The 25,357-nt window shown below is 40.7% G+C and overlaps 1 protein-coding gene across 5 annotated transcripts in view; it reads right to left on the reverse strand.

Moving 5' to 3' along the window:
• slit2 (slit homolog 2 (Drosophila)) overlaps positions 1 to 23,259 on the reverse strand; it is a 98,557-nt gene extending 75,298 nt beyond the window's left edge. For all 5 annotated transcript variants that reach the window (XM_088418960.1, XM_088418959.1, XM_088418958.1 and 2 more), the window contains exons 1-4: positions 22,466 to 23,259; positions 21,795 to 21,866; positions 20,756 to 20,827; positions 9,708 to 9,779 (exon numbers count right to left, since the gene is read on the reverse strand). In XM_088418960.1, the coding sequence (XP_088275086.1) occupies positions 9,708 to 9,779; positions 20,756 to 20,827; positions 21,795 to 21,866; positions 22,466 to 22,680 (431 nt within the window). In that variant the 5' untranslated portion in view covers positions 22,681 to 23,259. The remainder of the gene's footprint in view (positions 1 to 9,707; positions 9,780 to 20,755; positions 20,828 to 21,794; positions 21,867 to 22,465) is intronic.
• Positions 23,260 to 25,357: the final 2,098 nt, after the last annotated feature.

Genomic DNA, 25,357 nt, shown 5'->3' on the forward strand with positions numbered 1-25,357 from the left:
TTGATGTATGATTACCTGCTCCGGTGATAAGGCCTGAGTGTTGCGCCGATGACTAATTACACACCGATTATTTGGTCATTTAAAAGAGAATCTCAACACTTTATTAGAGGACTAGAGCTATAACGTCGAGGTCAATAATGCTGAGTGGATGCGATTTGGGCGAGGCGAGGAAGCGTGCATGATGAATTGCGCTGATTACTTCATAATCCCTCCCATAACTCATCGAGTGGGCTCAGGCATTCATCAGTTGGCGCCGCTCATGGATCCATACCTGCAGATAGTCTGCAGAGGAAGGCTGGCCTGAGGAAGATGCAGACATGTTGCTGATGCGTTGACCAACGCATTTCATGATGCCGTTAAGCGCAGTGTTAAGTGACAAAGAGGTAGTCGACGTGAAACACAAACATGAAAAAGCGAAGCCACCGCACATGGGGATCACCGATAGGATGCCAGGGATGTTGGCCAGGGCCGACCTGCGCCAATCTGACGCCCTCGAGATTTTATTTAGCACCGCTCTCCAACGATGATTTATTGTCAAAAGATGTTAAAACTTTGGCATTGCCATTAATAGAATGTCACACAACTCCAAATATTAAATGGGAATCTTATCGCACGACTGTTTTTGTGCTGTCAAACAAATCATGCGAGTGACTTGCTGTCGCGACCGCTAATTACACAAACCACAAGAGCAAAGTCACCTCACTAATTGTTCCTGCTTTTTTTCCCCCTTGTGCACTTTGTGTCATTTTGACATGTTCCCACACTTATTTGGGGTCATTTCTTTACATTTGAATCTATGTTAGCTGTGTCATGGTCAGGGTTAGTTGTCAAGTTTGGTAAATTTCAGTATCTTTGCCCCTTGAAATAAGTTCATTTGCCTACAGAAATATTTGTGTGGAATTTACTCAATTGTCAAGTATTATTTTTCTTTTGTCTCTTTTTATATTAATACTGTATTCCTGCAGTTCAACAGTTCAAGGATGTTCCATACCTTACATTTGTCACCAGCAAAGAACTGCTGTAAGTAAATTGATTGAAGACTCTATAAAAATACTATCAAAGAAAAAAACAAGTTTTTTAAATGTAAGTAGTGATAGAAATATAATCATATTTTTTTTACTTTGGAACAGCCTCAGTTTTACTCGGTCTTCACTTTTCTCCAAAACTAATGAGGCTCTTTTATAGGATTTTCCATTTGTTATGAAACGATCCATTATTTCAAATTATGTTACTCAATTTAGAATCATTTATTTTCAGATATAACCCAGACATTCAATAGTGTGAATTCAACACAGGTGACAAACATCACATTTACCGCTGCGCTGCCTGGGCACAAATGTTGATTTTCTTTTTATTTATTTATTTATTTATTTTATTAATTCACCTTGCTCCTCTTCTTTTAATTGATTAAGTTAATTTTAAAATGTAACTTTAGACATTAAGAATTTAAACTGCGAAGATTAAATATTCATTCATACAGACACATATACAAAAACAAAAAAAAAATACACTTGATATTATGCATGCTCAGGTTACATGCACACACACCTGAGTAATTTTGTGTAAGAGACATGCAGTCTCCAGGCTTCAGGCTACCTGTCCTCTCTGGTGACGGCTGATAAAACGTCACCTCCTTCTTGTCTACTTTCTTGACTTTCCCCGCATGTTCCGTTCACAGCGCGCTCACAAAGTACAAAACACTTCTGTCATCACGTCATTGTCTTTCTCCACTTGTCTTTTTTCCACACCATTTAAGACAGCAAACACATCTCTAATCTTGCCGTAAAACACCCTTCATTCAATCTAGCTGGCCTTCTTATCCCCCGTTGTTGTCTCTCCTTTTTTCGGAGCATAACTCTCGCTGCTTCTGGCCGCTACTCCTGCCTGGCATGTTCATTATCCTGGAGATCTCGTTGGGCGCTCCCCATGACCTTTCACCTGTGAGCTACTGACCTTTGACACTCACACCCAACAGGTGATTGATTGAGTCGCTGTGCCAAATTGGCGATGCACTGTGAACATTGTCAGCAAGATTTCTTTCATCATGTGGTGAGTTTGTAAAACCGTCTGTCAGTCAAATGATTTAGTTTGGATATGGATATTAAAAGGAAGGTTTTAATGGCAACCTGCACTACTTAACAGCTCTTTTAAAACAAGATTTGCATTGTCAAATTGGTAGAGACAAAAAGAAGGTAAATACAATCCATGAAGTGGACAGTCGAAGCAAAAGCAGATCCCAACCTTCACTGACCTATCAGACATATTACATTGGTGCACATTATAGTTTTTTCCAAACAAAAAGGCCTAAAATGTGGGTCCACAATGTAATTTTTGACCTTCTTCCATCTGGTCAAAGAGCATGTAATTGTTTTGCCCGCCAAAATACATCCCTGGTATCAATAATAGAGACAATATATATATATATATATATATATATATATATATATATATATATATATATATATATATATATATATATATATATATATATTTTTTTTTTTTTTTTTTTTTTGCAATAAATACATGATTTGGGAACCAAGAGGGACTGGACAATTCCCAATGTCCACCTGACTATCTCTAACAGTACACTAGTTGGGAAACACTGAATTTAAGGTCATACACTCTCTAAATCGACATAACATTTCTTGGAAAATCTCATGTGTTAACATGAGACTACTTCAAAAAACAACATTTAAAAATGTGTTGTTTTTTCTGATTTGTTGTTGTTGATATCACTGATCACAAAAAGAATATATGCTGATTGTGGCAAATGGACATGCAATGTTGTGCAGCGTAGAATTATAATCATAGAAGAACAGATTTCATTTTACACAAATTGTTTCAATGTGTCATTTTTAACAGCAGTTACATGCCTCTTGGCAGGTGACGTTAAAATGTTAGAATGTAGTAGTAATAGTTTGACTGGAACAGATTATTTCTCTTTCCATTATTTCCCATGGGAGAGATCGTCAAGTTTTGTCGATCTTTTTGCAGCGTATTATTTCACGAATCACGCTCAGCCTCATAAGACTCCCATAATCGTGTTGGGCGCCACATGATGAAGTGACCGGATAATGCTAATAATGTTGATTGGGCTACATTTGCCGCATTCAGAAACAAGTTTGTTCTAGCTGTGATCAAACTCAAGCCGGGTGTTGCCAGTTCACGTTTACATTTTGTCTGCATAAGAAAATCTTTTGTAGGAGAGCCCTCTCGATAATGCCACTCCGGCTTTGGCAAAGCCCTCCCGAATCCCTCGAGAATGAATTGCAGCATTGTGTTGGGATATGAATGGTAAAATCACTTCTTAGGAATGAGTGGCCTTGAGCAATTCAGACGTCAATCATGTTACTCATGCAAAGGCAAATGAGTGAATCACTGACACTCAGCACCTTCATGCTGCTGTAAGCACTTGCTTGCACTCAGGGTGATGTGAGAACAGATCACATAAAAATACCTGCAAAAATTGGAATAAAATCTAGCAAGTACATGTATTTTCCTCTTTAGGTTGATGCTTCCCTTAAGTCTCAGTGACTCCTGAAATGTTGGACAGCATCTGCTGGGAAGATGTGAAAGTTTGTTTTATGCGTGCATGAGTGTGTGCATGAGAATTTGTACATCTGTAAAGTGCATTCAAAGAAACGGGAGGGGGCAGGAAATGGGGCCGAATGCTGAAGTGGTGAGTTGCTGCAAGTGAATGTGTGTGTTTGCTCATGACGGGAAGGAGAACAAGCTGCGGTAGATTTACATCATACCCTCGGATGGACACAATGACATTTTTATATACATCAATTAAAAATATAAATTATCAATTATAAGCAGTCAGTGTAAAGTATATCGGGCAGCATCCATGTGAAAACTGCAGAAAAGCTCATTAATGTCAATGCTAAAATTCACATATGTTTTAATTACTTTAATATCAAATAGGATACAGTATGTTGGCCAAATAATTGAAATGTTTTTCAACTACAGCTGTTTTGAAAAGAAAATTCCATCTTGGACATGCTACCTCCAGCTTAGATCTCCTGACTCGGACATTCTTCACCTTTCACCTCTCTGGAACCCAAGAGGTCATCGTCACTCTGGCAACCAAAAGCACTGGATTTGTTTTCTCTTAATTAAAGATGAAGTATCAAGAAAAAATATGTAATTTTCTCTTCTTATAGGATTCGTCTTTCATTTTCCTCCCCCGTGTTTGTTAAATGTCAACGCGCCAGGAAGACCCACTTGTTTCCAAACATTTGCACTCTTTAGACCATTGTGCATAGCTTGTCGTCTCGACCGAGGTGGCAAGTGCTTGTGTGTGTGCGGTGTGTGTATATCAGGGGTAACAAAAGACAAAGGCACAACTTACCAGGCTGCTAAGCAACAATGCCGCTTGGTAGAGCCTCATCATGGCACAGTTTAGCTGAGGATTAACTGCTATTACATGCTCAAACACCCCCCCCCCCCCCCCCCCCACACACACACACACACACACACGCACACTATGTTACTGTGTTTTGGAAACTTGGAAGACTGTGCTCCTCCTCACTTGTCGTTTTGGCAGCCTATGGGCCTTTTCTTTAAAACGCCCCCAGCGCCCCTGACAATTTGGTGACTGCAAGTAGAACAGACTATAGATCCGCTCGGACAAGTCTAAATTGCGGCACGTGGCACAAGGAGGCAGGTCAGACCTGACAGTTGTCATTTCGGAGTCGAGCACACGTCTCGCCTCCAGCAGATCTGCAAGAGGGCTGGCTGCGCCGTTGTTGGAATAGTCTCAGGCAACTTTAATCACAGCCGATCATAACGACTTCATACATCCCATTTACTGTAAATTCGGCAGGATGTTAGTCTCTAACTATAGTCATGGCAGAAGCACATCTTCATCTTGAAGTAGGCTCTTATAAACCACCCCCACCTTTTTATGTGTGCCCTTAGCTGTGCCACCTAGTAGGTTGATTTTTAAAAAGTATATTATGATTCAAAGGGTTTGATTCTGCATATTTATGAATGCAATAAGTCGTACTAAACAAGTTGTCAACCCTAAATTGGCCATTTACAGTACAGGTGGTACGAGCAGGTGGAAGGTTAAGCTTGACTTTCTGCCACCAAATTGTCACTCTGATAGGCGCATCTCCAAAACTCTACTTGGAAAAGTTTAGTCAGCCAAATTGGCAAACGTGCTCAGTGGCCGTGACGATGGTATAGAAAATAAATAGATGGCTAGATTTTTGTAAAAGACTAAAACATACCTGTGTGAATCTTACAATTGCAAATTATTTATTTAAATTCATGTTTAACTAAAAGAAAAGTGCAATGTTTGAAAAATCTGAGAGAAGGGTGGCACTGGAAAAAGCAAGGGAGGAAAATCACAACTGCACAATAAAATCCAAGCATCCCATCAATCTGAACTCACTTATACTGAAACAAAACCAGACTTGTGGAATTAGAGAATGTTCTCTTTTCATCTAGCACACTATCATTTCATCAATCCCCAAGCATTTACTTTACAGTTTTAATAAAAACAGAATGTCATAAGAGGTGCCAGAAGTGAACCTTGTCAGTCAGTGGTCGTAAAGTCCATGATTGTGCTCACGCATGCGCACACACACACACACACACACACGCTCACGCATCTGTATGTGAGTCTGAATGGGTGATTTGCGCAGCAGCTCGGCGGTTGTCCGGGTTCTTGGCAAAGGTGCTGATCTTTTAGTGGGCCATCATGTTTTACAGAGTCCATCTAATGAACTGGCTCTGTTGGACCCAATCACCTTCCCTTTTCTGACTCTCAGCTTTCGCTTGAAGCAAACAGTCACAGCTGTGGTTCTCAGCACTCGACAATAGAATACAGGGACAGTGTGTGCATGTTTGTGTGCGTGTGCGCGCATGCGTGCGTGAGTGTGTGTGTGCCATGGCGTATACCGAGAGACGTGGTTGCTGGGGTGCTGCCCGCCACATGGCGTCTCCAGATGTGTGTAACCTAATGCAGTCTGTGCCCTGCGGTATTGGGTAAATGTGTGTGTTGTTTATGATGCAGGTGTTTTAAAAAGGCATTACATTATGGAAGACTGACATTTTAGTTGCTTGTATGCAAAAGGCTGGAGCCTGAAATTATGAAATGATTCGAAACAAGTACAATTTTTGTAAAAGTATTTGAAAATGGAAACAAGCCCAATTGTGACAATTTATGTTTATGCAGTGTCCAAGGCACGTTGACTTGTTCAAGAAGTGAAACCTAGAATTCAACCAGTTATAACTTCATTAAAGTTGCAAAACATTTTAAGAAGCTGAGCAACTGTCACACAATCCCATGCGATATCCGCAAAGAATTCACATTGTTTTTATTTTTACAAAAGTTAGCTTGTTTTACACTTGTAATTAGCAAGTGGAATAAAATGTTTCTAAAGGTATTAATTCCACATTAAAAAAAATAATGTTGTTCATTAGGTATAGACAAAATATTCATAATTAACAGCTGAAAATAGCTAAATAAGATGGGTATCCCTTTAAGATTTTCTATTCATAGGGAAATGTAATTTCACAGGAAATGCGACCGGATAGCAAAGACTATGATCAGGCCTTTACTTCTAGACCCTATCTCACTGAAGAGTGAATGTTGGCGAGTGTTGCTGAAGGTAAGGCTGTTTTGAACAGCGCCAGAGGTTGCCAAAAGTTTCCAAAAGGTTGCCAAATATTCGCTAACAGTTTTAATGTTTGCTCCCCTGCTGTTATCGTAAGGAAATTTTGAACATGTGTGAATGCGGTGAGAAAAGAAGAAAATGAATGAGATTTAATTTTAAAAAGCCTTCAACAACACTAAGCAATGGCTGAAAGCAGAGGACACACTCACACAGTTTTAAAATCTAACAGTGAAAACAAAAATGTTCATAATAGCAGGTTGAGTTAGTGTTCATATACATAGCAGCACTGCTGGAACAAGCAACGACTTCGCACATACCATCTGACCTCAATTGAAAACTTAACACGGTTCCACTTCCACGTAGAGATTCTCAAGGGTTTCATGTTATGTTTTCTAAAAATATAATAAGACACAGCATGGGGCGAAGGCACACACAAACGAATTAATATTAACTTCAGCTTTGTGGTTTAAATACACACTAAACGACTTCCATACGTCTGACAAATGTGCTTGCAGAGGCGCCGGCTTGGTAACAACTTTTTTTTTCTTTTTTTTCTTCAACGATACAATTGCTGTTTGTTTCGGCATATTTTCATGATCTAGTTTTTGTTAACACGCCTATCATAGCCAATACCAGGACCCAATGCATGGTGTTAAGACGGCTGAGGCAGACTTGTTTACGGGAGATGTGCTACCAGCAGGGGTTCCGACGCACACAACCACTGTTAACGTATGTTGGCGCGCTCAGAGGCTGTTTGTCTGTGACAGCTGAGTGGAGAGAAGTATAACTGCGATGTATTTTTACCTTTGGCCCACACGCTGAGCAAAGTGCCAAGTCTCGGCCTTGAGAAACACACAAACACACACAGGAGTGCACGGGCAGACGCACAACCTCAGACATGACAGGTCGAGCACAGCCGACCGCCGGAGCAGCCGCAGAACATAAACAACTTTCGCACAATGTGAATCATCTAAGAATGTCAATATTGTTTTAGATAAATATATTCAACCGTTTTCATATGTACGTACGTGTACGGTGTATATGCCACCATAATTACTCCACGAGGCCACAAAAAACCATGTTGAGTAGTTAGTTCCCACAGTCTGAGATGTACGGATCATTTTACATGAAACACTGCGACAGAGCTGGAAGGTGCTGGAACAATCAGCGGCGCACCCCTTTCAATGCAACTGTTGATTTTCTGTGACTAAAACTATTTACTACCCATAAAAGGCCAAATGTAACTTTAGAGGAGAAACCTGATTCATCATGAGCACACTCACTCGCACACACACAGTGAAGAGCAGCTGTCGGGGTGCTAATCTCCATTAGCTACTGAACTGGCCTCACCGGAGAAAGCCATTGCAAATCATGTCTACTTCTCATTGGTCCGGTTTCACTACATCACTGTTGTTGAGTTTTCACAACAGTACAAAAAAAATTGATGTTGAGAGGTTCCTTGTTTCTACTTAGGATACACTTTATGGACTGGGGCACTCGACATCAAGTATAAAAGAAAATAAGGAGTTTTGAGTTTCTATGATGGTTTAGAGAAGGGGTGCTCTGCCTCGATTGCAATCAAGGGCAGTATTGGTAAATCACAGTGTTGGGCCCTGAGGGGGCCTAAACATACTCAAACAAACGCATTTCGTCACAAATATTTTGAGATGAAATTGTTCTCCCTGGTCTGTTCTGTTTGGGGACACCTGTTGAACACTCGCTCTTGGCATTGAAGCATCTTAAAAATTATGCAAGTAATGTGACCGACAGACACGGCTGTCAGCATTAGCCTACATGTCCATAGAAAAAGACTCACTGATGGACAGATAAATAGCTCAACAGAGCCATTTAAGTCCCCTTGAGGAAAGAAAGGAGGGATTTTATTTTCAAATAATGAGGCACTGTGAAGATCCACGATGGTGAGCGCAAATATTTTATTTTAATTTTCAACAGCTTTTTGTCAGGTTTATTAGTCATTAAATCAATAGTAACGGAATTAAATGTCATAAATACTAAAAATAATTTATTTTGATTGCTCTGGATATTAAATGTTGCTTGGTTGGGCTTTATTAAGAGTGATGTAATTTATATGCGTGGATTCGCAAGGCCTGGTGTCATATCGATGTTATTATGAGGCATAGTAATAACCTTTAAATAAAAAGATCTCACTTCTTACTCAAGGTGTAATGCAAAATTAGAAATGAATAATTAGAAACAGAAAACTACTTCATTCCTAAAGTGACTAAAGTCTCTAAAGAAATAACTACCGTGTATGGAAAACCTAATAAGGGTGCTGGCAAATACTATTTGAATTTGAATCAGCTAATAAAAACTATTAATTTTTGTTGCAGGTTACCAATGTTATACTTAGCTTCAATAACACTGTAAAAAATGAAAAAATAAAACATTGCAGGGCAGTATGCAACGCATTCCATCACGCCAGACTGCGTTACAATTTATATGATAAATGTTGACTTTTGCCATTCCAACTTTAGTATTTAAAAGAAAAAAAAAGGAGATCACTGGAGTTCAGCTGCTGGAAAAGTAGATCTTGGAGCAAAAAATAAATAAATTGGGCAGTCCTGGTGTAGAAGTGTAGAATAAATACTCCAAAATGATCAAATGAGACAAATAATCAAGACTCGAGGGGACTAAGACCAACTAAAGGTTGATCAGAAAAATAATTGTGGTATAGACTTTTGCAAAGCGAGTTCATCAATGGATTGTTTGGAGATTATTCCAGCACATCATTTATTTGTAATATGAAAATGTGGCCACGTAGAAATAAAAAACAGTTTGTATACAAATATCCAAAAGGGAAATACTCTACATTTGCAAGCCCTGGAAAGAGTTGTGCAAACCAGTAAACTAAAGAGTAAATTGGTGCAGACTGCACCCTGTGGAACACACACTAGTATTTGTGACAAGTGTGGAATTCTCTTTGGCATATTCTGTCCATAATGATGTCATCACAATGTCACCAAGTCGTTTGTCATCCGAGTGATGTCAGGTCTTGGATTCAACAATAGAGAGCAGCTAAGTGATAGGTTAGACCGGACAAATGAACGCAGGACTTACAGTCGGTGAAGCTTTGTCGTGCCCAAGAAGAGAAGCTCGGGAAAAACAGCCAGATTATTCCGATTCAGGCGCCTACAAAAGGACAGAACACATTAGGAAAACACTTGTTTCAAACTTGTAAATTACCTCTTTAATGTCTGCCATCAAAGGGAAGCCAGGGAAGAGTTGTTGAAGATAGACACACTCACTAGATTTCATTTGTTTGCACTAAGACAGCAATAAAAACTTAAATAATTAGAACCGTACCGTGTCAGCCAGAGCTACATTATTGCATCTTATAAAACTACACAACCATTTACTATAATTGAAAATCGTAAATTTGGTAAAAAAAAAAAATAATAATAAAGCATGAAGAGGACATCTTCTGAATTGCAAAGGGCTCATGCCACACCCTAAAACCCATCCACTAGCCTAAATTAAATTTATGGTCAATTCATTCAAATTCCATTAAACTCCATGAACTAGGACTGAGTCTGAGTAACAAACAGATGAATCACCCCCCCCCCCCCTCCCTCCCATTATAGAGTCAAAAATGGTGTTGTCCAAAAATCTTGTGTGATTCTCCACAAACAAAGGAGTGGCTTACTAACATACAATCAGGCAAACAATAATGGCACTTTACTTTTTGTGTGTGCATGTGTGTGTGTGTGAGGGCAAGTGCATATGTGTGTGTGCGCACACGTTTGCATGTGTGCCCTTGGTTTTTGCCACAAGGTGGGGACTAAATCCTGGGTAGCAATGACTTTATTGGGATCTCTTGGACCTTTGGGGACCATTTTAGTGACTCCCACAATTTTTGGAGGTCAAGACTTTTAGAGAGTGGGTTTGAATAGGATATTGACTGAGGTTAGAGTAAGCATTATGGTTAGGTAATCTGTTGGAATGGTTGAGGTTAGGGACTAGGAAAGGCATTACGTCAACGAGATGTCCCCGCTATGATAGAGAAACCCTCTTCATATTGTTGCAGCTCCTGCATTGCGCTCCATTAGATCGTGCAGGTGCACCTAATGCTATTTGGTGAGTGTACACAAAAAACAGACTCCAGGTTGCTCTTGATGGCAACATGGCAGCCTGGCAAACAGTGAAGTGGGGAAGGTGGAAGGCAGGCAAGGCATGGGGAGAAAGACAAGAGTTCCACAGTAGGCAAGGGGGGAGATTTTCTTTTAACCACAAAGGGAGAGAGGAGAAGACGATGTGGGAAAAACAAACAGGCGGTCTGGCCGGGCTACCGAATGTGTGAAAGGGACCCCACTGGGTAAACAAGGCCCTCACAGGGGAAGAACTCACAACAGCCCGTCATCACACACACACACACACATACAAATAGAAGCGTTGAGAGAACTCGGGTGAGTTTAATAATGTGGGTGCGATCATTTAACCCTGCTTGAGTGGAATGAAGAGGTTTGTGTGCCGATGTCTGCGGGCGGATGTGCCTTGATGTGAGTCAGGGGAGAGTGAGGCAACTGAACGACACAGTGAGTGAAAGGCTCCTGAAACTGTTTAACCTCCACGCACACACATGTACACACTCACTGATGAGCCTGAGCAACAGATACCATGGCATCCGTGCCTGGAAGGCAGCTAAGAGATGGGGATCAATTAAAAAAAGTAAATAAAATGACCTCAAAATAATGGTAGGCCATACATTTGGTACCTGGGCCTTCAGTGGGTACTGCCAGACCATCTCCACCTTTTTATACAAGTTCCATCTCGTTGCAAGTATAGAAAACACAATAAATGAAATCATAGTCAACAGAGATTCTGATTAAAAAATTCATTTCTGAATGCGGATTGCTAGAGGCCTGTTTTTGTGAGGACTTTTTTTTTTTTTAATGCTACTGGTCAAATGCTAGGAGAGTAGGAGTTACATCAGCAAGCGCAAATGATTTTTGAAGGCCCTGGACAGATTAGATTACCATTGTAGCACACAGAGGCTGAAATGACACAATAAAAAGTAAAGTCCACATACATATCCCGGAAGCTGTGTAGCCACAAAAAATGCTACGAACTATTTTGGAACCTTTTCATGGACAATGTGCTAGTGTCCATTGTTTTCAGTTATGTTGCTGACGCCTTTCACTCCCCCTAGTTTGTTTTTTGTTTTGTTTGTTATTTATTACCTTTGTCATATTTCTTTGCAATTTACTGCTGTCACTGGTTGTGACCATATTTTTCCTTGGTGCATCATTTGCCATGCAGTTGCTATGGTCCTTTAGTTTGTTATTTTATGTCATGTAGCATTGGATGTCCGATGATATTTCAACTCGAGGTTCTCAGAGACACATTGTCAGAAGGTCAAGCCCTCAAGTGGGCATGTCAGGCTCTCTTTCCTGGTTTTGTCTGGTCTAGTTTCATGGTAAACAAAGGGAGCCAGAAGAAGACACTATCGATGTAATGAATTTGAGTTTGAACTGCTATTTTACTTGCCACCTGGGGGCGCTTTCCTTTAGTAAACTCAAACATGCACATTACTGTTGTGTTGGCGCAGTATTCTAACAATCAGAGTGCGTCGGTGTTATGCTGACAATATGTTGGTGCTGCTCTTATTTCTAAATGTGCAGGTACGTTTAATGTGAGTTGTAGGAGTGTTGGTGCTGCTTTTCTTTGTATACATGCAGGAATGTTCAGTTCACTTTGAGGAAAAAGTTTAAAATTAAAACTTATTTTTTCCAAGTTACACTTCCATGTTAAATCTTTCTGCGTATATATTTGATGTTAAAATAGTGCAGCCAAAACATGACAAAATGAGATTTTTAGTCATAATTTTGAAAGTGCACCTGACAATTGCTGTTGTTTATAATCCGAAAAATACGTTATTTCTATCCATCCATCCATTTTCTAGAGCCGCTTATCCTCAGGCTTGTTGGTGTCTATCCCAGCTGACTTCGGGCATTAGGCAGGGGACACCCTGAACCGGCTGCCAGCTAATTGCAGGGCACACAGAGAAGAACAACCGTTCACGCACCCAATCACACTTGAAGGACAATTTAATATGTTTGCAAAAAAAAAAAAAAAGCAGTACAAAAGTACCAGAATCACTCAAAGTGAGTATGGACATTGCGGTCAAAATGTCATTAATGTCGGTAATTTCAAACTGAATTTGTCCCAATTTTTTTGCCAATCGGACTTTTCAGTATAGGTCTCAATTGATAGCTAGCATGTTATATTATGTGAGAAAAGCAGAGCTTTTATCATACAAACACGTAGGAAACATTGGCATCTAAAGGCTTTTAAGGTGGAATTCCAAGCTGAAATCTCAAGAGTGCATCCGCGAAACCAACTTCAGCATCGTCATAGCGTCCCACTCCCTCTGTTGACACTGCTGCATGATTTGCTTTCTTGCTATTTCTTAAGCTTAAAGACGTCTTAACCTTGCGTTTGCCCCCTGGTGGTAAGTTGGCTGAAAGAGCTTGATTTGACATGTACGCTAGGCGGCATTTTAAATGTTAATATCGCAGGGGATGAGCTTAATTAATCGTGGCAGCCAATATCGTCACTGCGATTAAGATTCGATTAATTGTGCAGCCCGACTGCCAACAAAGGTCAACGCTTCTGACAGAGTTGAGGACAGCGAGACAATGACAATACCCTTCATGAGAACGGCACAAAATTGTTAAATGTCACTCGCTAGCTTCATAATACTGACCCTCATTGTTCCACCCTATGCACGCATGCGCAGTGACGGACATATTCATACGCATGCACACTGGTTCACTTTCACAGTTACATCAGAGGCCTATTATAAATATTTAACATGCAGCAGAAGTGATGTTTCTAAATTATTCACCCTTCTTCCCTTAAAAGCCGCTCCAGAGGCTAAGAGCCCCATGTCCTGTACAAAGGCTCCCGCAATCCTGGCTAGGCAGGTCGCTGCCTATCCAGGAGAGCCCCTCGTTCAATGGGCTTTTTTCCCCCGAGGTCATAGATGAGATTGCTGCTGCTTCTGATGGAAGTGTTCAGGGGAAGCGGTATGAGCTCATCCTTTTAAAATAAATGTGATGCCGTCAGACTCACTAAGCAACATTTACTGAAGATGCAAACCACATTGATATGGTACATGAGTGACTTCTAATAATTACATGTACTCTCGCTGAAACATTTGGTACACCTGCACACTTGTATGTTCTAATACCAGGACTGCGTCAGCATATCTGCTTTTACAAAACTATGTTGGGCGGCTCGTGGCAGTGTATAGCACATCCACCTCACATTGCAACGGACCCAAGTTCAAATCCATCTCCTTCTGGCCTGTGTGGAGTTTGCATGTTCTCCCCAAGCCTGTGTGGATTCTCTCAGGCACTCCGGCTTCCTCCCACACTCCAAAAACATGCATGGCAGATGTATTGGACACACTAAATTGTTCTAAGTTGTGATTGGGTGCGTGAATGGTTGTTTTTCTCTGTGTGCCCTGTGATTGGCTGGCAATCGGTTCAGGGTGCCCAAAGTCAGCTGGGATAGTCCTCAGCAAGCCTGCAAACCTTGTGAGGATAAGAGCCAAAAAAAATGGATGGATGGACAAAACTATGTCATAGCTTAACTTTCAAGTTATCCAGATTGAAATGAATGATCCAGTCCCCTGCCAACAATATTTTAAAAGACAATACATAATTACATTAAGAAAAACACAGAAAAAAAATAGTCATAAAGGAAAATGTATTAGTTTTATCAAGTATTGTATACTTTAACCAAATGGACAGTTTTTTGTGCGTTGGAGGTATGCCTTTAAGGGGTGTGGTTTAATGCCTGATTGCAGGAGCTGAATTCGGTTAATCTGCGTGAGAGCATTCAGGGGTGAGTTAGTGACGTACAGTAATTTCTTGAGCATGTTCTCATTTTGTATTTGTGTGCTTGACAATTTTTCCACTTGAATAAACCTATGAAATTGCGATCCACTTGTTTAGTTCGCTTGAGCGGCGTATCTGAGCATTAACCATAACTCAAGTTTTGGCCCACAACTCAAAACAAAAAGGTTACAGAACAACATTTCAAATGTCCAAAATAGAACGGATATTCATTGATTGAATTATTCATTTATAGTTTAAAGAAAAGTGTCTTAAGGTGGATGAAGACAGCAAAGTAGTAGGTGTGAGAGTCTCCACAAGTGGTGAATGCCTCACTGCAGCGTGGCGATAATCCCCGCAGTCATAAACAGATGCTAGGGCGACACAAACTACACAGTAAATACCCACAACCTCACACATATGCATTTCTGCCAACACTGTGTGGCATTTTGTGCGGCCGAGCATTCAAAAACATATTACACACACACACACACACACATACTCAGTTCTCACACCTCAGAGCCTTGCTGATACGAAGTGAGTTGCAGCATGTGGCTGGCAAGGAAAATAACAAATCACTCCGGAAAATAATTATTACACCAGTAGTGTTGTTAACACATTAAAAGTTGCAACAACAAACAACCTATCAAAAATACACACAAGCTAGTTGTTGTCTAAGGCCTGAACTCATTTTTTTTCTGAATGTCAACACACAAGCACAGTTGCCGCAATTACCGGTACATGCATAAGTACTGAAAAGAAACCGGGCCACAAACATAAAATAATATAAAAGCGATCATGGTTTGGTGAGCAAAGGAGTGTAACAAGAAACAGTTCAAATACAACAAGATTATATTAAATAAAACCCAAATTCATATATATTGGATATCCAATGAGAAGTGTATGATACTAAACATTTGACAACATTCTCATTAAATTACACATTGACACACTACATTTTTTTTTTCTCGTAAAATAACTTCTCAAATAATTTATGGTGCGTATTTTCTTTTGGAGCTCATTAGTTTGTGTTAGTTGTAATTAATGTCGCGTGTCAAGAATGTAAATGTCTGACAGCAATGTTTACGGTTAACACTGCAAAAACACCATCGTTGCACTCAAGGTTGCAGAGACTTATCTGATCTAAAAAACAATGGCAGATAAGATCTATGCATTCAGACTAAGCTGCGAATTCCTTAAGCGGCAAGCATCATTCAAATTCATTAGGTCTTACTCTGATATGAGCAAACAAGTGTTTAGCAACAAATACAAAAAACCTGGCTGCTGCAGTGCGCCCAATGGGGAAATCTATCTCCATTGCTTTTTTGGAAAGAAGCGCAGAGCGCAAGTAATTTCAAGCTCTGCTGCGCAATAACCAAAAACACACAAAAACCCTCCCAAAGACTTTGCTCAGATGATCAGCCCGAACAATGCCATCATTCAAAGCTCCAACAACTGATTTAAGTACAGTACGTTATTTCCAAATCATTCTATATATCCAGGGTAGACAAATGACTCTGAGCTATTTACTTTGTCAAAGCATTACAACATAATTACTTGCATTCAATCCCTTGTGTAATCTTTGTTGACAGACGCTTCTCAAGACTTGTATTAATACTTTTATAATTACTAAAATCATGCGATCAATCGATCACTGGCTAATTTTTTTCATCATTTATCTCTAATGTGCTATGAAAACCCATAATTACAGTTTCTTACTATGTGTATGACTGTTTGCAGATTTTGGATGCCCACTGTTTACTATTCAAATGGTAGATCGGGATCAAATAGTTGCCTTGCTTTCGTCCCCGCAGGAAAAAAAGTGTATGGCATTTCAATACGCACAGGACAATGGAAATTAATGAAAGGGTGGGTGGGTATTAAAAAACATCACAAGAAAAGGCAGAAGAAATTGTATGTGGGTCTTTATGCGTGTGTGTGTTTTGCAGGGGTAAGAATTCAAGTGATAGTGGCAGTGCAGCCTTGCGAAAGAGAATGCAATGCACTAGTGTATCCCAACTTGCAAGGGTGTTAGTGTATGTGCATGTGTATGTTGTGACATGCCTATCTCCTCCACACTTCCTTACACTCCACCTCCGCACCCTCCAGCTACTGCCCCACACCTGACCCCACCCGATCTGAGCCCTTCAGTGCCTGTCACAAAAAAAAAAGAAGAAGAAGAAGAGGAAAGAGGGAGGAACCGTTTTCCAACCCGGTGGGGGGCAGTCAGTGTGGATCCATCAGCCCAGCTTAGGACCCTCTCCTATGGGCAGCGGTGCCCAGCGGGCTCCCTGCAACCTCCTAGAGGATGGAGGCCTTTGAAATCAGCCCCATACTCCAGACTTGGGAGATACGCCATTGTCCGCCAACCACAGGGGGGCATTGATGACTGGCTCCATCTTTGTGTTTGTGAACATGCAACGCCAGGGATGGTGAATTACAGTTGAAGACCCTTACGCGGGACTAAAGAAAGAACCATGTTGTGTCAGAAAGTTAGCTGCCATCAGAGGTGTTTGTCGCCTTCAGAAACAAAACAAAGAAACAGCACAGAATGTTGATGTTCTTTGTTCATTTGTCTCTTTTGAACATAGAGGTTGGTGTAGCAGGTCAGTCTAAAATTATCTATCATAGAGAATTGTATCTTTTCATTCACCAGGCCTTGTCCAGCGTGTATACCAGAGAATAAAATAAGCTACTCCACTAACTTTTTTTTGAGCAAAGCCAAGAAACAGTATTTTCTAGATAAGACCACTTACTTCCCTACATGAAATAAGGCGCTCTAACTTGACTCAAAATACACTACATTTTGACTTATTTTTTGTTCAAGTGTATTTTATCTGCGCATTTCATTCCTTTGCACAGGATACTATTGCTGTCAAAGGCTCCTAGCAAAGCGTCAACATAGTTAAATATTTCCCTTTTTGTCTACAGCCACAGGCAGAAATTGTGGGAGCAACTTAGCTGGATAGAGCCTTGCATTGGTTGCAAAAAAAAAAACCAAGCACATAATTTCTCTTTCACTCTGTGTTGACAAGGAGCAGTTACCGTACAGAAAAAGGCACAACAGCCGCAACATGACGCCTGCTGGAGAATTTTGAAATCAGTCTGTGTTCTGTTTGTTTATAGAGACACCTGATCATTCATTACACCAACAGGAAAGGAAATGGAATTGGAGTTTTTACCCCATTGTTGCTTCTACTCATCTAGACGGTGTACAAAATGTTGGCGCATGTCTTTTGAGATGTAAGTGGTCGAGTCGCTGATCTACGACGTGACAGAGAACCTGGCTCAAAACCACTGTTTCAGTTCATTCCAAGAGAGCAATTTTCATAGAAAGAGGCCCATACACAGCAAGGAAATGAGTGCAGCATCATTTTTGTGCTTGGACAAGTGTCATTTCCGAAAATATCTCACCCATGTTAAGAGCTAGATTGCACTTTGCAGTCACCTTGCGTCGGGCACAAACATAAGCCCCAAATTGTGTTTCATAGTAATAGGGACCACACCAAATGTACTTTCTGCCCTGGGGCCCCAACATGTTGCATACTTGTGCAAGTATGATATGTATGGGGAGGCATCAGAAGAAATGTTCTAGGTTCTCACCACCAAAATAAGCATTTAAAGTCCGTAAAGAGAACAAAGAGCACAGAATTAAATGAGTAGAATCTCTGTCCAATTTTTTAAAATGGGGGCATACAAATCATGATTTGGTATAGAGGCTGACATTTTTTTCAAGCACGAGGAATTGTATGGGATTCCCATGGGATGGGAGTCACCTTTACCTTTAATTATGGGATTGGGATGGTACAGGATAAAACGTTGACAAGTTGGAAGCAGGAGTCAAAATCCACTCACATGTCATCCTCTATTTTGGGGTTGTATTGCAGCAAGTGGCATGGGGAAGATTTCAGTAGTAGAAGGAACATTTTTTTGTTTTCTGATATTTTTAAAGTATGAAAAATGGAATAGTCCTTACTTTTGGGGAGATACTATGAGGAATGTCTCATTTATAACTGTATGACTTTTGCAGATTTTTCTAAATTCTCTTGGCTCATTTATGCACATTTAAACAAATTCTTACCTTGGTTCCCCACACTCAAGCGCCACCATATCTCAAAAACTGTATTATGTAGATCTCAGTCTCTGCACATGCTTTCAGCAATTATACGTGGATATGTATAATGTATTCAGAAACTAAACTCTGAATCCGCTTTGCAAGGACATCCTAAAAAATAAAGGAATGAGCGAAACTCTTGATTGATTTATACATTGATTAAAGGCTATGCGTGACACTCGTCTGCGCTGCATTTTTCAACTCATCTTAAAAGCGCGCCTTCAAACTCCGCCTGACTCTGTCACAGTTGATCGCATTCTAGTGTGTCATTGCTTGTTGGTTAGACAACATACAGGCCCATGCACACACATTTAGACATACAAGTTGCTCAAACATCAAGCAAGGTTGACAGTCCACACAATGGACGTTTCACCAGTCAGGGTCCACATCCCCCTTCCCCCTTGCTGTTGTCTCCATGCCAGACTGGCTGTGCCGCTTTCAGCCTACCAAGGCTTAATTATGCCATAACTGCCTGGGGGTTGGATGCTAAATACCAAAGAATGCGCCATCGCGCCCCAACAACCACGCACTGCTGCTTACTTGCAGCTCAGTATCTTCATCTGTAGCAACCTGGCCCTGTTCAAAAAATACATGTGGCGCGTATGTGTGATTGGAGGGCAATAGTTCAATGTTTTGCTTTCATCACCATTTGTTTGTTCGTCAAGAGATTTGTCTGTTTGTCCTCATAAATTGGTACAAGGAGGCATCTAGTGCATAGTTGTGTCAAAATCATTTTTGTCATAGGGCACATTATGTTTAAGTTTAAATAGCCGCATGATTAGGTTGAACATTGGCAGGTAAAAATGATCTTTACATTAAAATGATCTCTCAAAAAAAAAGAAGTGATTTGAGATGTTTTTTGTTTTGGCTTGCTACCAAGTCCGGGACGGATTGGATGATTTCCTGCCAACGTCACTGAAGGGAGAAGTCAAACATGTTAATGTTCTGGATTTGTTTTGTTATATTCACTTATCATCTAAAACACGAAGAAATTGCAAATAAAATTGACATGCACATTCCTATTCTTGTCCACCAACCTGTGATCTATTTAAAATCGATCTCCACGATATGTTTTCTATTTATATGTTATGTTTTAACATATATTTTATATTTTTGCACACTGAAGCCGACGCATGTAGGATGTGATTTTTGTGTGATTTTTTTTGTCGCAATTGGTTATAATTTTCAGACATTTCAGCACGTATCCATATTGTGGATGTAGAATGGACTTATATAAGAATGCATAGATGCCCTAATATAATATGTATAATATGAAGCACCAGTTTAGTGTGGTTGTGGTGGAAGCACTATTTTCAGGAGGTAAACTTGTGAAATATAAGTCATGCTATTGCTTATAAATTTATCATGACTTGCATATAGTTAGGTGAACAAAAGACTCTTGGAACACCTTGTGATTGTGTACCTTGGTTTAAAAAAAATAAAAAACACATCGGGCCAGACTGAATTGTACGCACTGCTCATTTTTTTTTTTTTAATTAATAAGCCAGGTATTGGGTAATCATGATATTTTGAATGAATTTGGTTGATAGTGACAGTAACACACATATATATAATATATAATAATAACAAATAATTCTGGAGCCAACTGATCTCTAGTTTCTAATAGTATAAGTTATGTACCTTATGTATAATTGTTTTAATTTCTCATTTCTAGGCAGTGTTTTGGAAGTATTCTCCAAAATTAAATCAATTAAATTGAGACTGCAAGCTAATACCTGATTGAAAAATACATACATTGACCTTGGTGAAAAATGGACCATCCTAGTTGGAGCTGCCATTTAAGAGGGTCGATATGACAACGTTATGACATGTGCAAATGGCCTCATATTATTACATATTGTATACACAACCAATGGGTGAATGACTGTTTTGCAGACTCATGAAAAGACAGTAGCTTGTTAAACTGTTTTTTTTCAAGTTTTAAAAGTAAAATTGCACTAGTGCTTGCACAAGTATTAAAAGTCAGGACAATTTCCAATTTTAATGCAGATTTTTGGCACAAAACAGAATAGCTGTACATTATTTGATTTTGTGGGCTACGGAATAAGATGGCCAAAGCAATAGTTGGATCTGTTTATTAAAGTGTGCTGAATTTGGAAATAGTTTTAACACATACAAAAAAGATCACTCACAGTCTCTCCAACTCCTTCAGGTCCTGGAAAGCTCCTCGCTCGATTGTGGTGATTTTGTTCTCCATAAGCTGCCTGTAGAGAGAAGCAACAAAGAGTGAAATGTTGTTCAGAAGGCTTGGGACGAAAAAAAAAAAGAAATCTGAGGTCCAAATGAGTCAAGAAAGTGTGTCTTAATGGACTCCGGAAAATGGAGTTTGACAAGAAGTCACAAGGGATTGGTTTCTGAGATGAAAGTGGAAGGCCTTGCAGTGGGTGTGGAAAAGAAAGAGAAGTGATGGAGATGAAAGGTGATAGATTGTTGAAACAGCATCAGGGAAAGAGGGAGAAAAGACAATCAGCAGGCGGTCGATAGCCAGCGAGAATTTACTTTAAAACTGAACGCAGACTCATCTATCATCCAATTTAGTCTACGTCTACCCTTCTAGCTGTGACTACTCATTCACTTACACGAGAATGCTGACCAAGCCCCCTTGCACAAGTACACTTTTGATGCAATCACATGATAAACACAAGGTGCACCCCCATTGCTGGCTGATGACCGGAAACATTCATTATAAGAACACACAAGCGCAAACACACTCGGTAAGTAAGAACATAATCTCCCGAGGAATTCCAACTATGTGTATCCGCCGCCATTCACTTTTGGATGTTGAATCACGCACACACACGTACACGCACAGACAGTTCTGTAAGCAACCTGTTCTTACTTGACTCCCCCTTTCACCCTCCCATCAACCATCCCTTCATTCATGGTTGCGCGTAATGACACCCTTCTTCTTTCCTCACTCTGCATCACTTCCTTGCCAGAGTGTTAATCACTGCAGCACATGGGCCCCCGAGGCCCCACCCTTTAAAATGAGACCCCCCATCTCTCAGACACTTAGATTAACAGGTTAACAGGTGCCTTGGCAAAGGTGCGCATGCACGGTGGACTCACATGCAGCCACCAGAAGCGCGCAGTCTAGCGCATTGCAAGAAGGAGGTGCAAGTGCAAAAGGACGGAGAGTCACAGAAGAAAAGCTCACAAAAAGACACTTACAGCACACGCAGATTTCTCAGTCCAGCAAAATCGGCCTTGGTGATTTTGGTCAGATTGTTAGCATTCAGATCCCTGTAAGAGAAAGGGTAAAAATAACAATGCTGTCTTTTTATTTATTTATTTATTTATTTATTTATTTATTTATTTATTTATCAAACTTGCATAGTGGCCCACGTACGAACGTTTCCGAGAGCCATAGAGGTCGAGCGGAGGCAGTTGTCGCTGCACTGCAGGGCCAATTTTAATTTGATCTAATACAGTCTGTTTAACTCGAAGCCTACTTGGCTTCCAAATCCGTTTTTGATTAACTCGCTGGTCTGTAGACAAAACCGATGTGGTCGCGAGTGCAGCGCTTAATGCAACAGTGCGAAACCACCAAACACGACCACATCACGCATGCATGGCACTTCACTTGTCTCTTGTTATTGATCCCCACGGTGAAATCATACTTTCGTGGGCTTGACACGTTTATTTTTTTTTATTTTTTTAAATCTTGGATAACGTGATTTATCTCATTTTAAAATATCTCACAATTCTTTCAATTGCGTCACGGGGTTTAAAGTGTGAAACAATTAGTCGCGGGCCTAATCTTTATATTCTATCAAATTAAAAATTGATATAAGACGCTGTGCATTCAAATTGAAGTCAAAGTATGCTATTTAGGTACTCACAGTCTCTCGGTGTTGCGGGGTATATTCCTGGGCACGCTGCGGAGCCCTTGGCCGTGACAGTCCACTGTGGTCCCCGTGCAGGAGCACTGCGTCGGACAAGGTTGTCCGGCTGCGCCCCGGCCGCACAGGGCGACGGCCAGGACGGCCACCAGCAGCCTCAGCGCGGAACCCGGAGCTCGGCCGAAACCTGGCGCGGAGTTCACGGCTCCCAGCATTGCGGCAAGTGGAGAGTGAAGCGCAAAACAGCGAGGGAATGAAAAAAAATCCTGGAAAGTGTTCGGCAAACTCAACGGGAAACCGCCCTCCTCGTTGTCTCTAAAATTTCACGTGCTAAATTTACATTGGGATCTCCTTAATGGGGGTGCGATAGATTAAGAACCGGGTGCGGGGTCCCCCTGAAGAAAGCTCGGAGAGGCGGCGGAGTGACTCTGGCTGCGCTACAGCTACACAAACTTCCACATGTCCGCGGCATGCAGCGGCCAAATCCTCCTGATGCCTCGATCCGTCTTGTGTTGATCCACAGAAGTCTCTCACACGCGCACACTTAAAGTGCACCCCTGCACTCACATACACACGCGCGCTCCCTCACGCGCACATCCTCCAGGTAAGTCTTTCGTGGTGTGGTGATTAATTCAAACCACCGTCCAGCGAAGTACAACAGAAACGCTTCGTCTATTTCCAAAAACGGATTCAAAGAGGTGACGTGATCGCACTATATAGTCGGTCACAGGTACCGGCAGTGGTGTTGGTAAAGTGAAGGAGGACACAAGTCCGGTAGAACTGAGCGTAACACCACAATTCAACTGAGTGAGCCTGGTGCGTCAAAGCGCTGCAGCCCACAATGTGTGGTCGAGAAAGAGAGAGAGAGAAAGAAAGAGAGAGAGAGAGAGAGAGAGAGTGAGCGACTTCATACCCTACTTTAAAACCCAACCCTCGTTTTAAACACTACATTGTAACCTTAACCCTAGATTGAAACACTACAATTTAAAACCCAGAACTTAGTTTAAAACTCAATCCTAACCAGTGCTTTAAGTGGGGGGAAAAATAACTGCCTGTACTGCTCTTATTCGACTGCTGCCTGGTAAATCAGGCGGTATCAGGATATCATAAAATTAATGCATTCATCTCTAATACATACGCGTGTATTAATTAATTAATTTATTTATTTTGCCTGACTTTGAAATACTGAATGCTTATGAATGCACCGTTATGTCTCATGTGCATCACAAGGAGTTATTACTCCTGTTAGTGCTTTGCTGCCGTGCTTTGCAGCATCCACTTCAACCTGTGGGCCTGGAAGGGGGCTCCTCCCACCTGTGGTCCCTTCTGGAGGTTTCTGATTTTCCCCAAATTGGGGTTTTTGAGTTTTTCCTTCCCCTTCTGGGAGCTTTGACAGGGGATGCTGTTGTGTACCTTACATTGAAAAGATGTCTCTGTATGACCTCTTTTCATTCTGTGAAGCCCTTTGAGACTTCGGTGATTTAGGGCTATATAAATAAAATTTGATTGATGATTGATTGATTGCTGCTAACTTTAAATTCGGGGTACTTGAATTATTGAGGGAATCTCATGAGTATCAAAGAAAAAGAAGATATGTAACAGGACAGAAGTACATGTATGCTCATGTGAAGTCTTGGTACATCATAAAAAGTCCTGGTAAGTTGTAGGCTAAAATGGAGAAGAACTACTTTAAAACCTGAGGTCACACATTCTGACAGCTGAATTTCTCAACTGAATTGAAAAGAATGGCCCTGATTCAGCTCCATAATACGAAAGAAAAGTACAGACTGAAATTTTCCTATGTATGTAAAAGGTAAACAGTAAAAATTAATTTCACAAATATTTCACATTAATTTCACAAATATTTCACCGGGCGTCTCGGTGGGACTTTGGTGAGCACGTCCGCCTCACAGTTCAGGGACCCGAGTTCAAATGCACCTCGCTTCAGCCTTCCTGTGCGGGGTTTGCATGTTCTCCCCGAGCCCGAATCGGTTCGCTCCGGGCATTCTGGCAGCTTTCAAAATGGATGGATGGCTGGATGGATGGATTAGATTTTACATGATCCCAATTTTGGAGTCAATAACCGATCCAATTGTAATATCAGCTGATATATCTACTTTAACGACTTGTTTATTTAATATACAGTGAATATAGGGATTGGAACTGAACCGACCCACAAAGAGTCAAAATTAACCTATAACTTACGGCCATTCAAATGCATTACGTAAAAAAACAACAGCACAAGCCAAAAACTTTTTTTTTTAAATTCCCCAAAATACTGGTAAACATTTGATACATGGCAAGCTGGACGGATGAGCTAAATTGGAATATAAAAAAGATAATAACAATCCTGACCTGTATGTGTTTTTCATCTTATAGAAGTGTTTTAGATGCAATAAATTGGCTAAATCAGTCTGGGAGCCGACAACATTTGTCACGGAAGGAGAATATCTTCTTGCATTTCCGAATTTTGTTGCATCTTTGTCAGTTAAAATTTGGCAGAGGAAAACGGCTCAGCAAAGCGTACTTAGTGCAATAATTATTAAGTATTTGTGCAATATTATTTCTCACCATTGAGTCAGTGAGAACGGGATGACAAGAGGGAGACTAATAAAGAAAGAGACCCGCATAGAAAGCTCGTATCACAGGGACAGACGGAGACAAAACATACATATACGCCTCACCTAATGCTTTATTTAGCTCTCTCCTCCAAGGCGACAAAATGGGGGACACCCGTCTGACACTGGAGTTTAGTTGCAGGACTTCCAAGTAGCCTAATAATCATGTGCTGTATCTAAGACACCGAGAGGCCGTGTTACTTTTTTAGCATGATAGGGATGTCCGTGTCTAGTTTGCAGGACACATTCATAGGACTGTGTGAGGATTTACACT

This window comes from Hippichthys cyanospilos, chromosome 7, assembly GCF_059441005.1.
Source record: "Hippichthys cyanospilos isolate Australia breed blue-spotted pipefish chromosome 7, RoL_Hcya_1.0, whole genome shotgun sequence".
NCBI classification, from domain to species: Eukaryota; Metazoa; Chordata; class Actinopteri; order Syngnathiformes; family Syngnathidae; genus Hippichthys; species Hippichthys cyanospilos.